This window comes from Schistocerca gregaria, chromosome 10 (assembly GCF_023897955.1).
Source record: "Schistocerca gregaria isolate iqSchGreg1 chromosome 10, iqSchGreg1.2, whole genome shotgun sequence".
NCBI classification, from domain to species: domain Eukaryota; kingdom Metazoa; phylum Arthropoda; class Insecta; order Orthoptera; family Acrididae; genus Schistocerca; species Schistocerca gregaria.
Window position 1 is genome coordinate 151,479,886 of NC_064929.1, and position 14,359 is coordinate 151,494,244.

Genomic DNA, 14,359 nt, shown 5'->3' on the forward strand with positions numbered 1-14,359 from the left:
AGCAGGAGAACTGGCACAAATTTTGAATCATTACTTCATCTTCTATCCTATCAAAGACGAAGCTGAGACTCATTATGTAATTCCATCAGACTGTCAATTACGATTTCAATGGACACTGCATTATCAAGATTGGACGCTGGATCGATATAAATGCATTACCTTGTCGAATTAATGATATTTATTGTCAAATCAGGTCAATGGTGATGTCCAGATAATTTGTTGTCCAGAAGGATGGCTGCTCAAAACGAGTGCTGTGTCACGGACACAGGTAGGTGAAGACAATATAATGCTGTGGGGGCATTCATCTGGGTTTCCATGGGACATATACTGGTAATCGAAGGCACAATTACAGCTGTGGACGATATGAACATTATTGCAGAACACCTATGTCCTTTTGTGACTGATGTCTTCCCCAATGGCTATGGTATCTTCCAGGAGTATAACGGCCCTTGTCTAAAGTCCAGAATGATGCTGCAGTAGTTTCAGGAGCACAATAGTGATCTTACGTTGACGCCTTGGCGACGACATTTGCTTAATCAAAACCCTGCGGATAGATCTGGGACACCATCGGGTGACAGCTCCGCATACATAAACCACCAACCAGTAATTTAGTGAACTGTTTCATTTGTGCATAGACATGTAGTGCCATATACCTCTGGTAATCTTCTAAGGCTCTGTTGAATCCGTGCACACAACCACTGTTATACTGCATTCTGTAGGTGGACCAACATGTTGTTAAGCGGGTGGCCATAATTTTTCGACATAACAGTGTATATCGATATAAGTGAGTTAATCCAGTACATGGAACATAATAGTTCTCTTTGAATCAAATGGCTGTTGACTATGTAGGTAACGTGTATCATTAATTCTCACATGCATGTAAATCTGGAAGTGGAAACATATTCTGATGCTGCAGATAATTCAAAACATACATGAAATGCTACTTTTCATTAAATTCATATTAAGATTCTTTATTTACTATTCACCACATGTGATGGAATAGGATTTACATTGATGACAAGATACAATAGCGATCACTATATTAATTAAAATTCAGATGACATGTACAGTTATTCATCCTACATTAACTAGTTGTACAGAATTGCAATCATAATCTTGTGATTCAATTTCTGCAACAAAATATCCAAGAATTCATATTAAACTGCAGAATGGATTGTCTATGAACGACTTATATAACTTATTTTGAAAATTATTCAGAGGTGTACTCAGTGCAGTTTATTAAATAATTTCAAGCAGTTCACTTTGTAAGAGTTGCTTGTTTTTGTCAGACTATGCCTAGGAAAGTCAATACTCTCTTTCTTTCTGATGTCATGACAGTGCTTATTCACTCTAGTGTTAAACTCGTTGTTTTTAGCATATATCTGAGATACATAGACATAAAGCTTTACTGCTGTCAGTATTTTGATCTTAGTCAATAAAAAAAAAAAAAAAACGGCAGTGTTCCCTTGGACCAACTTTTTCACATTAATCATAATACCATTTTCAGAATCAGTAGCACATCACTATGTGACACAAATGACCCTAGCAACAGCCCACAAGATATGTGAGATTGAAAAAACTCCAAAGATATTTATTTTCATATGATATAGGACACCTGGTTGTTGTGGGGTTGCCAGTTTAGTTTGGAGCCAGTATGTATTCCAAGCAGTTTTAGAGATTTTGGTTCTATGTCCTTAGCTAGTCACATCTGCACTGCCGAGTTTTTTATGCATAACTTAGTAGTCTGTTACATAACAACCAGTGTAGTGTTACAGAGAGAGCATCATGTGATTTTCAGCATAACCTTGACATATATTGATCTGCGGTGATAAAAATTTTATCATCAGTATAGCAGATAACTGACTAAGCCTGACATAATGTGGCAAATCGGTGATTGCAACAGTGAAGAAAAATAGTCAAAGAACAGAGCCCTGAGGCACACCTGATGTAACTTTCTTCAAGGAAGAATGCCTATTTTGAATTAACACAAATTGCCTCCTATTATTTGGACAAAAAATTAATTATTTCTACTGCTGTGCCATTTGTTCCATAATACTGTAGTTTGGTTAGTAAGATGTCAAAGAGGATACAGTCAAATGCCTTATTCAAATCACATAGCTCAAGAGAGACTGTATTCTTATTTTAAATTCACTTAGTGTCAAATTAACAATTTCAAGGAGAACTACACAGTAAATCTGATAACGACCCAGATGAGATTTTCAACTGAGGTTTAATGAAGAAGAGACATCTCACGTATTCACAATCACTTTATTTATCTAAAATTGACATTTTATTTGTAGCTTATAAGAAACTTGTACTAGTCAGTAAAATATAATGCTCTGTCTTAAGAAAACAATTAACTAAAATATGAAATTCAGTATTGTCCTTTAAAGTTACTGACACTGTTTAGCAAATACTGCGCTGAAAATAAGTTATTTTACAGGTAAAATCTCTCAGAAAATAAAAGAAACAGCCAATCACTGTAAATAATGCTAGTTATTAAGAACAGGCAACATTTTCTGCAAAATAGTTATCTTACTCATTAGTGATTAACTTTCTGAGAAACAAATTTCATGGTTGTACACATTCTGTGCACAGTGTAACAATTCTAACCCCCTATGTTGCAGCTGGTTACCTGTGGTTCTCTTTCCTGGCTGCTATGTAACTTCCTACAACACTGGTGAGTTTGCTCTACTTCATTTGTGAGCAGGAGAATTTTGTCTGGGCATATCAAGAATTACATGATTTCTTGAGTATTAAATTTTAATTGATAAAATGGTCTTAGGGTCTGTACATTCAAGCAGGATTTATAATGTTTTTACAACTAAGAATTTTACCCACTCGCTTGTCTCTTATATACCTGGTAACTATTGCAGTCAGTTGTCAGTCTAGCTATAGTCTCAATAGTAATCACATTCTCTGATATCCCTCAGAAACAGGAAACAAAGTAGATGTCTATCCTTCATAAACTACCAAAAGTTTTGCAACTTGTTCTGTAACAGTCACACATGATTTGGAGAAAGGAAGCCATATGAGGCACAAACACTTGTTACTACCCATCTAACCTCTGTGTCTTTCTTGAACATTTATGCATCATTTATCATATGTGTTATCATTTCTAACATAAATGTTACACTTTGAATACAGTGTGTTGATTTCAGATAGAAAATAAGTTACCAGAAAATCAGTAAATCAGTGGCAAACTTTTTGTGAAGTACTTGCTCTCGTAGCAGTGATAACGTTGATTAACATAATGGCAGTTACCCTGAACACGAAAATTTTCGTGCTTCCCATCTTCATTCACAAATGCTGCAAATGTATGACTGTGAGAAACACAAATAGAATAGTTCTTCACCAATGTGACAGTCGTCCTTTGATAGTTCATGAGGTTTGTCCTCTCAAAGTAGTTTTATCCACTAAGAAAGCTAAATAAACCTATAAAAACTGTTGGCTTTGGAGTGTCCAAGAATATATTGGCACTACTTTGTGTTAATTTTACTTTAATATTGTCCTGGGTTGCAGTCTTTGTGTTGAACACCCACACACATCATCAGCCAAGTGTCAGTATCCGGTATATAAAGCAAATAGATGAGTGTGTACTCCTGCATTGGTGGATCCTAGAGAATCCTGAGTATCTCCGCGGGGGCATAATAGTCACCCTGTGAAAATAAAATTTGTGTTATGGTATTTAGAAAACAACAAAAGACAAGAGCAATATATACATGCACACCTCTTTAAAGGGTTTGCTGCTTCAGATATCATGATGTCTTCTTCTGTATGGTTTGCCCATTAGTGTCTATATATTCTTGAGGGATATTATTCAAAAATATAGACATATTGTAGCATCCTTCTGAGGTGTAATTCAAATTTCACACTTATTCCCAACTGAAGTACAGTTTTATATCCTTCAACCTTTTTTTTTAAATACTTCTATCAAAGGAAGAGTGGAGAAACTTCATAGCTTCTTTGAGAAGATGAAAGATGTAGGAAGGCCAATTGGTTCTGAGTGTAGTGTAAGGCTTTAACCAGAGACAATGCAAATTCTGTTGCATGTTAGGCTGTGATTTTCTAGACTTGCGCCATAGGGTTGTGAACTGCAGGGCTTGGGATATGCAACTCGCTGAAGCAGTGCCCAACTGAGAGTTGCACCAGGCCATTTGGCCACAAAAAATTATTATCCAGGTATTGAGGAGAACGTTCCATGTATCATTTTTTTTCACAAGAAATTTTAGCTCATCTGCACAAGATAAATATCATACATGAGTTTTAGTTTCCTTTTACTCTTTTCTATGATGTCCTACTTACTTTTTCTAGTACAAGACAGAATCATAAGAGAGATAGACTATCTTCCTTTTGGACTCCGGTTTTTGTATCAAAAGGTTCAGACATTTCACCTTGGAATTTAACCTTTGAGCTGGTATCAGTTAATTTTTGTTTGATCAATTGTTTTGTCTTTCTATCCACTTTAAACTCTTGTATCATACTAAACAATGGGCGTATATCTATTGAATCACATGATCTGCTTGTCTTTGTGGTTTTGTAAGACCATCTTGAGATGAAGAATTTGTTCCAAACAGGATCAGTCTTTTCTAAAACAGCTCTATATTTGCTAATTAAATGGTCCGTTTGAGCTTCCAACTTTTCAAATATTTTTTTTTTAAAATGATTGTGTCGTAACTGGCACTTATGAAATCTGTCTGTAGTTATTTTATATCAGTCCTATAACCTTTCTTGTGTAACACAGGCCAACAAAATTTTTTTTGAAAAACGTTTTTACTTTGAGAGCTGATATTTATAGATTTTTATGAGCTGAATCCAAATCTAGCCTTAGTTTTTTTGTATCACCCATAGTTTTCAAGCAATATGCTTAGCATATAGCATAAAAATCCTGTACTATACAGTAAATGGGGAAATTAATGAAACACTTTGTTACAACATAAGCATGGTTTGTATTTACAGTAAGGTACTTAAAACAATGATATGTATTAATAGAGGTTTCACTTGTCAGCTGGGATTGGTTTGTATTTTTTCTCTTTTTTTTGAAGCTTTTTGTGTAGCTTTTTCTATGATGAGTTGCTTGCTGAACTTCTTGGTGAAGTGACCAACAGTAATCCCCCATCATGTTGGTGTTCCATCAGCCTTAGTAGCTTTTTTCCATCACTTCAATGTCCTGGTGAAAACGTTCTCCTTGCTCCTCACTAACGTCTCCTATATTGTCCGGGAAGTAATCTACGTGACTGTCCAAAAAGTGAACTTTCAGGTTCATCAAACATCCTAACGTTTTAAACTTCTTTAACATTGTAGCTATAATAGAAACATATTCTGGGTCTTTTTCATGTCCTAAGAACTTTGTAATGACTTGCTTAAATGATACCCATGCTTCTTTCTTGTTTAAGGTCATTGTGGATTCAAAGTTAACATCAAACATCAATTTTCTAATGTCAGATCTGACAAAGCCGCCTTCTTTTAGTTTAGCTTCTGAAAGGTGTGGAAACTCTTGGCAGCGATACTTAAAACATGGTCCATCTTTAGGCAAAGCCTTTACAAACTGTTTCATTAGGCCTAACTTTATATGTAGAGGTGGTACGAGTCCATGTTTTGGATCTATAAGGTTTTTGTGTAGAATGTTCTTCTCACCAGGTTTTATAGACTCCCTCACAGGCCAGTTCTTTCTGCACCAGTGTTTATCCCTAGCTCTAGTGTTACATTCCCACAAGAAACATGGAAATTTGGTGAAGCCACCTTGCTGACCAAGGAGCATGCATGTTACTTCTAGATCGCCACATATCATCCAACCATGAACAGAATAACCTATTATATTTAGCACTGCTTCTAGGTTTTCATAGCTTTCTTTCATATGTACAGAATAAACAACAGGTATAGATTAATACATGTTACCATTGAGTAATAAAACAGCCTTTAAACTAGTTTTGGATGAATCAATAAACAGCCTTCAGTCTTCCGTTTTGTATTCAATACCAAATTCATTCATCAGACCGGGAATGTCTGAGCAGTGCACCAAATCACCATCTTGTTGACACAACTTGGAAAATGGCTGCTCTCTCTTTTTATACATGTATGTGCTGGTTCAACTGCCAGTAAGTTCTTTTCTTTCAATCTAGAGCCAAGCAATTCAGCTTTTTTCTTTTGTTAAGCCTAGATCCCTAACTAAATCTTTAAGCTTGGTCTGAGTAAACAGTTTGGGCTCTAGACTTTCTGTATTATAATGGAATTCATCATCATCATCTGGTTCATCTAAATCACATTGTATATCAGAAAATACTTCTGTTGGAATAAAATTTAAATCATCTGGTGGTTCAGGAACTGGAAAATCTATGCCATGCCCTACTGGTCGGATGGCGGATGGAAGGTTAGGGTAGCTTATTACCTTCTTGTTTTTCGAATTATGACCAGTAATATCAACACTGCAAAAGTAGCAATCATCGGAACGATTTCTTAACTCTCTCCATACCATAGTAACAGCAAATTTAAAGGCTTTTTCCTCCTTTTTGGAGAATTTTCTCAGATCTTCAACACACACATACCATATCTTATGCAGCACCCAAAATTTATCATTATCAGCAAGTTTAGATCCAAAGTATGGTAGATAAACCTCTTTCACAAAGTCTGTAATGTTTCTTGGGTGTTTTTTAATCACAAATTCAGCACAAATGTAACAAAAACTGTCAGCAGAGATTTTACAACCACGATTAGACATTGTACTGAGCACATGTACAGGAAACGAGAAAGTGATGTTAGGTTGACAGTAAACAAAACACCATCTGTTAACACAAAAATAGAATCGACCTTTTTTTTGCCAGAAAATGTTTTTCAGCAGTGCTACCAACGTCATCTACATTCATTACACCTACTTTTTAAATTATTTTAAATATATAAAAGCTGTTAAATTCTTTAAAAAAGCGCTTAATTTATTAAATTTAACTGTAAAATGTGAAGAAATAGTGGGTGATACAGTTTTTTAAGTATCATATTTGGATTTCCCAGCCTAAAAAAACAAAATAATGAGATATTTTCAGAAAAAAAGTTTTTTGATTGTTGGCCTGTGTAGGGCAGATTATGGTGTACTGTCATTCCTTAGGGATTGTTCCCTCTGGCCAAATATCTATAAGAACTTTATGAATTTTGTACGTGAAGCTTTTACCACTTATTTTCGACGTTCTGCTAGTATTCGAACTTTCGATGGAGTTTTATTGTTTTTATCTTCACGCATTTGTTTGGCAACTTCTAATGGGGCTCTGATTTGCATTTGGCGCTGGTTTTTCAAATGTCGATTATTAATAACAATAATATTAGTTCACCTGAAAACTTTTTCTTTAAAGGAATATTAGTGATTACTATACTTGCAAACCACATGAACACAATATTTTCAGTGAACAAATAATTGTTATTTCTAAGTTGGTATAGTTCTTTGGCAAGCCCTGTTCTCTTCCTTCCAATACATGCATGATTTTTTCCAAAAACCTTAATGTTTAAAAGTTACACATATTAAAACTTATCATGCTCATGAAAGTTCTAATCTTAAATGGTACTTATTTCCCAAATTGAGTAGCATAGCTTTGCAATCCTTATTTTTCTGATTCCAAAAATGCCTACTTTTATCAAAATTTTTGGTGGCCTTCGATAATTCCTGTGTACCTTACAAAATAGTAACTATTATATTTGCCATTTTCTGGTTATGCTGATCTTTTGTCATTGTCTATTGTGTCTTTGACTCTTAATTTTTCCTGTTTTTATGTTATTACTTGACATATAATAAGAAATAAATTTTACCATTTTGTGATTTCTGATATTACACTCATCTAAAAAAAATGGGCATGGCACACCATGCCACAGTCAGTACATTTAGATATCAAAATGTAAGCATATTCAAATTGTAGTTCAGTAGTCATTGCCAACATCATGTTCGCAGTCTTTATTTAGCTATCAAAATGTGGAATCCATATCCAGATAGTGTAAATTAATGTCTGTTTGCCATTAGAGAACTTTGTGATATGATGCTTATTATGTAACTTGCTAAACTGGTTGCAATATTTAGACCCTAGCTTGTTACATAGCTGATCATCTGGCAGACAACATTGTTTGTGAATAAATACAAAAAGATAAAATATCAGCTACTGCAATTCAATGTACTTTATTTAACATATGTTTGTCAAATCCATTAATCAAATCCATTAACAATAGGTGGGTAACAGCAAGAGGCTGAGAGAGGACCAAGACTAAGTGCCAGGTTAGATAACTTACAGTGTTTGTTTCAGCGTGGCTCGAACTGTGCCCAAAATGCGGGAGCCGTCTCAATGATGCCAGGAATGTTGCTGTCTGGCAGGGGCACACCATCTGACTTGATTGAGAAGTTCTGCATGAGTGTCGAGAACGTGAGGAACAAGTTCTGCCGGGCAAAAGTCTCTCCGGCACACAGCCGCTTACCTGCAACATGAGGGGGCATGTGGGCATACTCTTCTTCCATTGTGGGCAAATGTCTAGCATGTCTCAGATGACATACAGTAAGGTACAGATCAAAAGTTGCGGTGTCAATGTGGCAGATTTTGCAGGCAAGAACTTAAATTTGAAGTACAACTAAAGCTAAAGCTCATATTGCGATACACAATCTCTAAGTGAGTGATGCGTATGCTTGCAACTATCATAAAATGCATCAATATTACATTACCTTCATTGTTATCATTTATTATTTAGGTGAACCACAGGCCCAAGAGCATCAGTACATGATATTTTTGTACATCGTTTTCTTTTGACTGCATTAACTTAGAAGCTGGTCTTTTTTCCACCACAAATGGACCATAGACCTAAGCCTAAGTGTGTGGCATAAATTTCAACGTGATGCGCACACCCATTCCTGAGTAAAAGGGATCTTAATAGACGTGTGGACACACAGACAGTTGGACAACAATTCACAAAAGAAATATTCATTTTTGTGTGATATTATTACAAATTAATACTTTCCAGATATCTTCCTTTACTTTCACTGTGAAACCTTCTTGCCAATTTTTCTGATTCTAGCTCAATGGGGAGAACACAGTAGGTTTAGATAAGTGAGTTTTCAAGTATGAAAATATGACATAAATGGCCGTAAGTTTTGATTGCATTGACTTACAAGCTTCAATTTTTTACACCAGCAAAGGACCGTAGACCTTAGTATGTGGCGTACATTTCAACATATGTTTACCTGTTCCTGATGGAAAGGATTTTTACAGTCGGACAGATAGATGGACAATGAAGTGAAGTGATTCTATAAGAGTTCTGTTTTTACCAATTGAGGTACAGAATGCTAAAAAACTTTGAGATTTAAAAAAATATGAGAAATGTCATACTGAATTTTGAGGTATGAACAAACTTAGTGTTGAAGTTTGTGCTAATATGACATTCACTATTTAATACGTATTAAATACATGCTGAACAAAGTTGTAGGTTATTGTTCACAATTGGTGATCGCAGTGGGATGATTTTTATGTGAGGCAGATTACTTTAGGTCTTTGCTTGTCTATAGATCTAATTTGGACCAGTCTGTTGTGACAAACGTCTTCAGTGGTAGTGAGTAATCACTCTCTCTTAAACAGGGCTTTTAATATAGCTTTCTTCAATGGGTCACAATAGTACTGGATCATATTCTTGGGGGGGGGGGGGGGGGGGGGAATAAAAACTAAAACAAATGTAGGAATAAAGAAGCAGTATACACACCAGCCCCAAATGGGAGAGTAAAGTCTTTCTTGCCGAGTTTTCCATCACTGTCCAAAAACCTCTCAGGCCTGAAGGTCTTTGGGTCACCCCATAGATCTCCATCCATGTGCATGCTATATAAGCAGGTTACCACAACGGTACCCTGCAACAGGAAAATCACATGTTCAGTTTCTTCACACTGTTTAGTAATGTGTACCTTATATACAAGTGATAAATTAGTATTTTGACATAAAAGTTGCTCTCAAATGAAGGTGAGGCACCATCAGGCTCTTGCTATTCACACAAGCTTGTAATGTAGTTTCTTGGGTCATGTTAGTTACTATATAAGAATGTTGCTCCAAAAATGTCATAAAAAGGCCCAAAACCAACAATATACAAATTTATACAAAATGAATTCGATCAGCATGTAAACTAACATGTGACGATGACAAGTACATTATTCTGATACTGAAATAAACAAATGTTTCTTATATAAAATAGATGCAGCCATGTGTACAGTACTACAAAAATTTGGCCGTTCATTGTTCGTGATATAACTGAACTGCAAGACTTGCCCATACATCCTCCCACCACCACCTACTGCAGCCAGTTACTAACATCGCCTATCTCATCTACCTGTGAAACCAGTCATGTAGTCTCAAGCTAAGCTGCAACCACTGTGCTGCATTTTATGTAGGCATGATAATCAACAATCTGTCTATGCACATGAATGGCCACCGACAAACTGTGGCCAAGAAACAAGTGGACCACCTGTTGCTGAACATGTTGCCAAACATGATACCCTTCATTTCAATGAGTGCTTCACAGCCTGTGCCATGTGGATCCTTCCCACCAACACCAGATTTTCTGAATTGCACCTGTGGGAACCTTCCTTGCTATGCATCCTATGTTCCCATAACCCTCCTGGCCTCATCCTTCATTGCTTACTGTCCTCACCCATCCAGCCTCTTCCCTGTTCCCATTCCAGCACTACACAACCATCATTGCACCACCACACCCAGTCTTTTTATTTCTCTCCTTTTTCACTACTTCCCCCACTCTCCCTTCTCACCTTTACCCTGCCTTCCATCTAACCTGCAGCAAGCACTTCAGTGTCCACCACCCCCACCATACTACACTCCTGGAAATGGAAAAAAGAACACATTGACACCGGTGTGTCAGACCCACCATACTTGCTCCGGACACTGCGAGAGGGCTGTACAAGCAATGATCACACGCACGGCACAGCGGACACACCAGGAACCGCGGTGTTGGCCGTCGAATGGCGCTAGCTGCGCAGCATTTGTGCACCGCCGCCGTCAGTGTCAGCCAGTTTGCCGTGGCATACGGAGCTCCAACGCAGTCTTTAACACTGGTAGCATGCCGCGACAGCGTGGACGTGAACCGTATGTGCAGTTGACGGACTTTGAGCGAGGGCGTATAGTGGGCATGCGGGAGGCCGGGTGGACGTACCGCCGAATTGCTCAACACGTGGGGCGCGAGGTCTCCACAGTACATCGATGTTGTCGCCAGTGGTCGGCGTAAGGTGCACGTGCCCGTCGATCTGGGACTGGACCGCAGCGACGCACGGATGCACGCCAAGACCGTAGGATCCTACGCAGTGCCGTAGGGGACAGCACCGCCGCTTCCCAGCAAATTAGGGACACTGTTGCTCCTGGGGTATCGGCGAGGACCATTCGCAACCGTCTCCATGAAGCTGGGCTACAGTCCCGCACACCGTTAGGCCGTCTTCCGCTCACGCCCCAACATCGTGCAGCCCGCCTCCAGTGGTGTCGCGACAGGCGTGAATGGAGCGACGAATGGAGACGTGTCGTCTTCAGCGATGAGAGTCGCTTCTGCCTTGGTGCCAATGATGGTCGTATGCGTGTTTGGCGCCGTGCAGGTGAGCGCCACAATCAGGACTGCTTACGACCGAGGCACACAGGACCAACACCCGGCATCATGGTGTGGGGAGCGATCTCCTACACTGGCCGTACACCTCTGGTGATCGTCGAGGGAACACTGAATAGTGCACGGTACATCGAAACCGTCATCGAACCCATCGTTCTACCATTCCTAGACCGGCAAGGGAACTTGCTGTTCCAACAGGACAACGCACGTCCGCGTGTATCCCGTGCCACCCAACGTGCTCTAGAAGGTGTAAGTCAACTACCCTGGCCAGCAAGATCTCCGGATCTGTCCCCCATTGAGCATGTTTGGGACTGGATGAAGCGTCGTCTCACGCGGTCTACACGTCCAGCACGAACGCTGGTCCAACTGAGGCGCCAGGTGGAAATGGCATGGCAAGCCGTTCCACAGGACTACATCCAGCATCTCTACGATCGTCTCCATGGGAGAATAGCAGCCTGCATTGCTGCGAAATGTGGATATACACTGTACTAGTGCCGACATTGTGCATGCTCTGTTGCCTGTGTCTATGTGCCTGTGGTTCTGTCAGTGTGATCATGTGATGTATCTGACCCCAGGAATGTGTCAATAAAGTTTCCCCTTCCTGGGACAATGAATTCACGGTGTTCTTATTTCAATTTCCAGGAGTGTATTTCTCCCCCTCTCTGCCCTAACCTCCTCCTTAAACCCCCCCCCCCCCCGGCCCCCCCTCCCACCGGCTTTTCAGTTGCACCTCCCATCACGCACTGGTGCTGCTGCTCACATTGTGGTTTTGGTTTTCGGTTGCCTAAGACTGCAGTCGTATGTGTGAGTTGTGTTTGTGTGTTTGCATGACTGTTTGTGTGTGCATATGTGTGTCTATTGTTGACGAAGGCCAGTGGCCAAAAGCTTTAATTGTGTGAGTTTGTTTGTAAGTGCCTATCTGTGACTCAGCGTTTCCGCTATGTGGTGAGTAGCAAGTTTCCTTCTCCATAAGACTGTTACGTTCCAACCTGGATTTGCCATTGCGCGCGCGCGCACACACACACACACACACACACACACACACACACACACACACACACACACACACACACACACACACCTCCAGGCGCTGAGGCTCCACTTCAGTGAGTAGTGATCTCCACTGGGGTGAGCAGTAGTGTTACAGAGGTGGTGTGGGACGAGCTCTGAGACTACAGTCATCATATGAAAGTGAGTTGTGCATGTATAAATACATGTGTGTTTCTCTAAATCTACTGGCGGACATTGTCCAGTAGTGTAGTTCACTTTCAAATGTGCCTGTCTACCGCTCAACACCTCCTCTGTGGGGTAAGTAACAATATATCCTAATTCATATTGTTGTTTATAAATTACTAAATTAAGGAAATATTCATAACTGAAGACTCACAGAAACTTCGTGTACTTAAAAATCTGATCCCAGAAATAATTTTTTGTTTTGGTACTGATATATCCTATTTGAAACTTCTGAATCCTTCTTTATAAAGGAAAGAATTTTGTCTTTGGTGTGTCCTGTATAATTTATTCAAAATTACTGTTGCCGTAAGAATTCAAGAGCTTCTGACCATTAAGAAATGTAATTGTTCCAAAAATTCAGTGTTACTGTTTAGTACCCTAATCTGTCTGTTTGCTACAATGCAACATTTTACTGCAAAACATATTAGTTAATGAAATATTTCAAATATAAAATTTGAGTTTCTGGAAATTTCTTAGCAAATGAATGTGGAGAAAAGAGTGCCCCCAGAATTCATTCATAAAAATAGAGCCTACTGTAAAAGCCATTTCTAGAATGTAATGGCACTTATCACTCAGAATAAGTTAATGACCTAATGTGTAAAAGTACTACTAAAGTTTTCTATTTTTTATGTTGTTACTGAATATGTAAGAACTCTGTTTATTGATACTTTGGTACAGACTTTCATATGCCAACTTTTAACTAGGTGTGGTATAGTGTCACAGGCTGTCTTCATAGTTAGGCACGGTACATGGAGCCAAAGGCTGTCTTCATAGTTACCTACTGTAATAGTCAATCTCAGTTACAATATGTTTAGCATTCAATTAGAAATGTTTTGTAAAGTCAGTCTTGGTTTAGCCTGCTATGAGTAATGAGCTGTATAGTCAGTCTGTAAAGATAGTTCTTGGGAAGTTTTCAGTAGCAGTTAATCTGTAAAGTTGACCTATTGTTAGAATGACTCTGAATAAATCACAAATATCAATGGATACAGATAGGTGAATTCATTTAAATATTATCAAAATTATTAATATCGCTATACACGATTTGATTACTCAGAATTCGAAAATGACAGTACTAACAGCAACAACGAGAATGGCTAATTTACATCATGAGTCTCTGTGAAAAGGTAATTATACTTTCTTACATTAGGATTATGCTACTTCATTGTTGCTGTTGTGGTTTTCAACCTCAAGGTTTGTTTCATGCAGCTCACCATACTAGTCTACTCTGTGCAAGCCTCTTCATCTCTACATAACAGCTGCAACCTGTATGCACTTGAACATACTCTATTCATGCCTTGGTCTCCTTCTACAATTTTTGCTCCCCACACTTCCTTCTATTACCACGTTGATAGTTCCTTGATGCCACAAGATGTATTCTGCCAACTGACCCTTTCTTTTAGTCAAGTTGTACCATAAATTTATTTTTTCCCAGTTCTTTTCAGTACCTAAATTATCTGGTAGTATGCATTAGGAGTGATTTAAAATGGAATGATCATATAAAGTTGATCGTTGGTAAAGCAGA

At 38.6% G+C, this 14,359-nt stretch overlaps 1 protein-coding gene across 1 annotated transcript in view; it reads right to left on the reverse strand.

Annotated features, from left to right (window-relative positions):
• Positions 1-2,249: 2,249 nt before the first annotated feature.
• The window catches only part of LOC126293175 (probable cytochrome P450 304a1), a 98,257-nt gene continuing 86,147 nt past the window's right edge, over positions 2,250-14,359 (reverse strand). The window contains exons 8-10 of the mRNA XM_049986273.1: positions 9,715-9,856; positions 8,263-8,445; positions 2,250-3,659 (exon numbers count right to left, since the gene is read on the reverse strand). Coding sequence (XP_049842230.1) covers positions 8,273-8,445; positions 9,715-9,856 — 315 coding nt within the window. The 3' untranslated portion in view covers positions 2,250-3,659; positions 8,263-8,272. The remainder of the gene's footprint in view (positions 3,660-8,262; positions 8,446-9,714; positions 9,857-14,359) is intronic.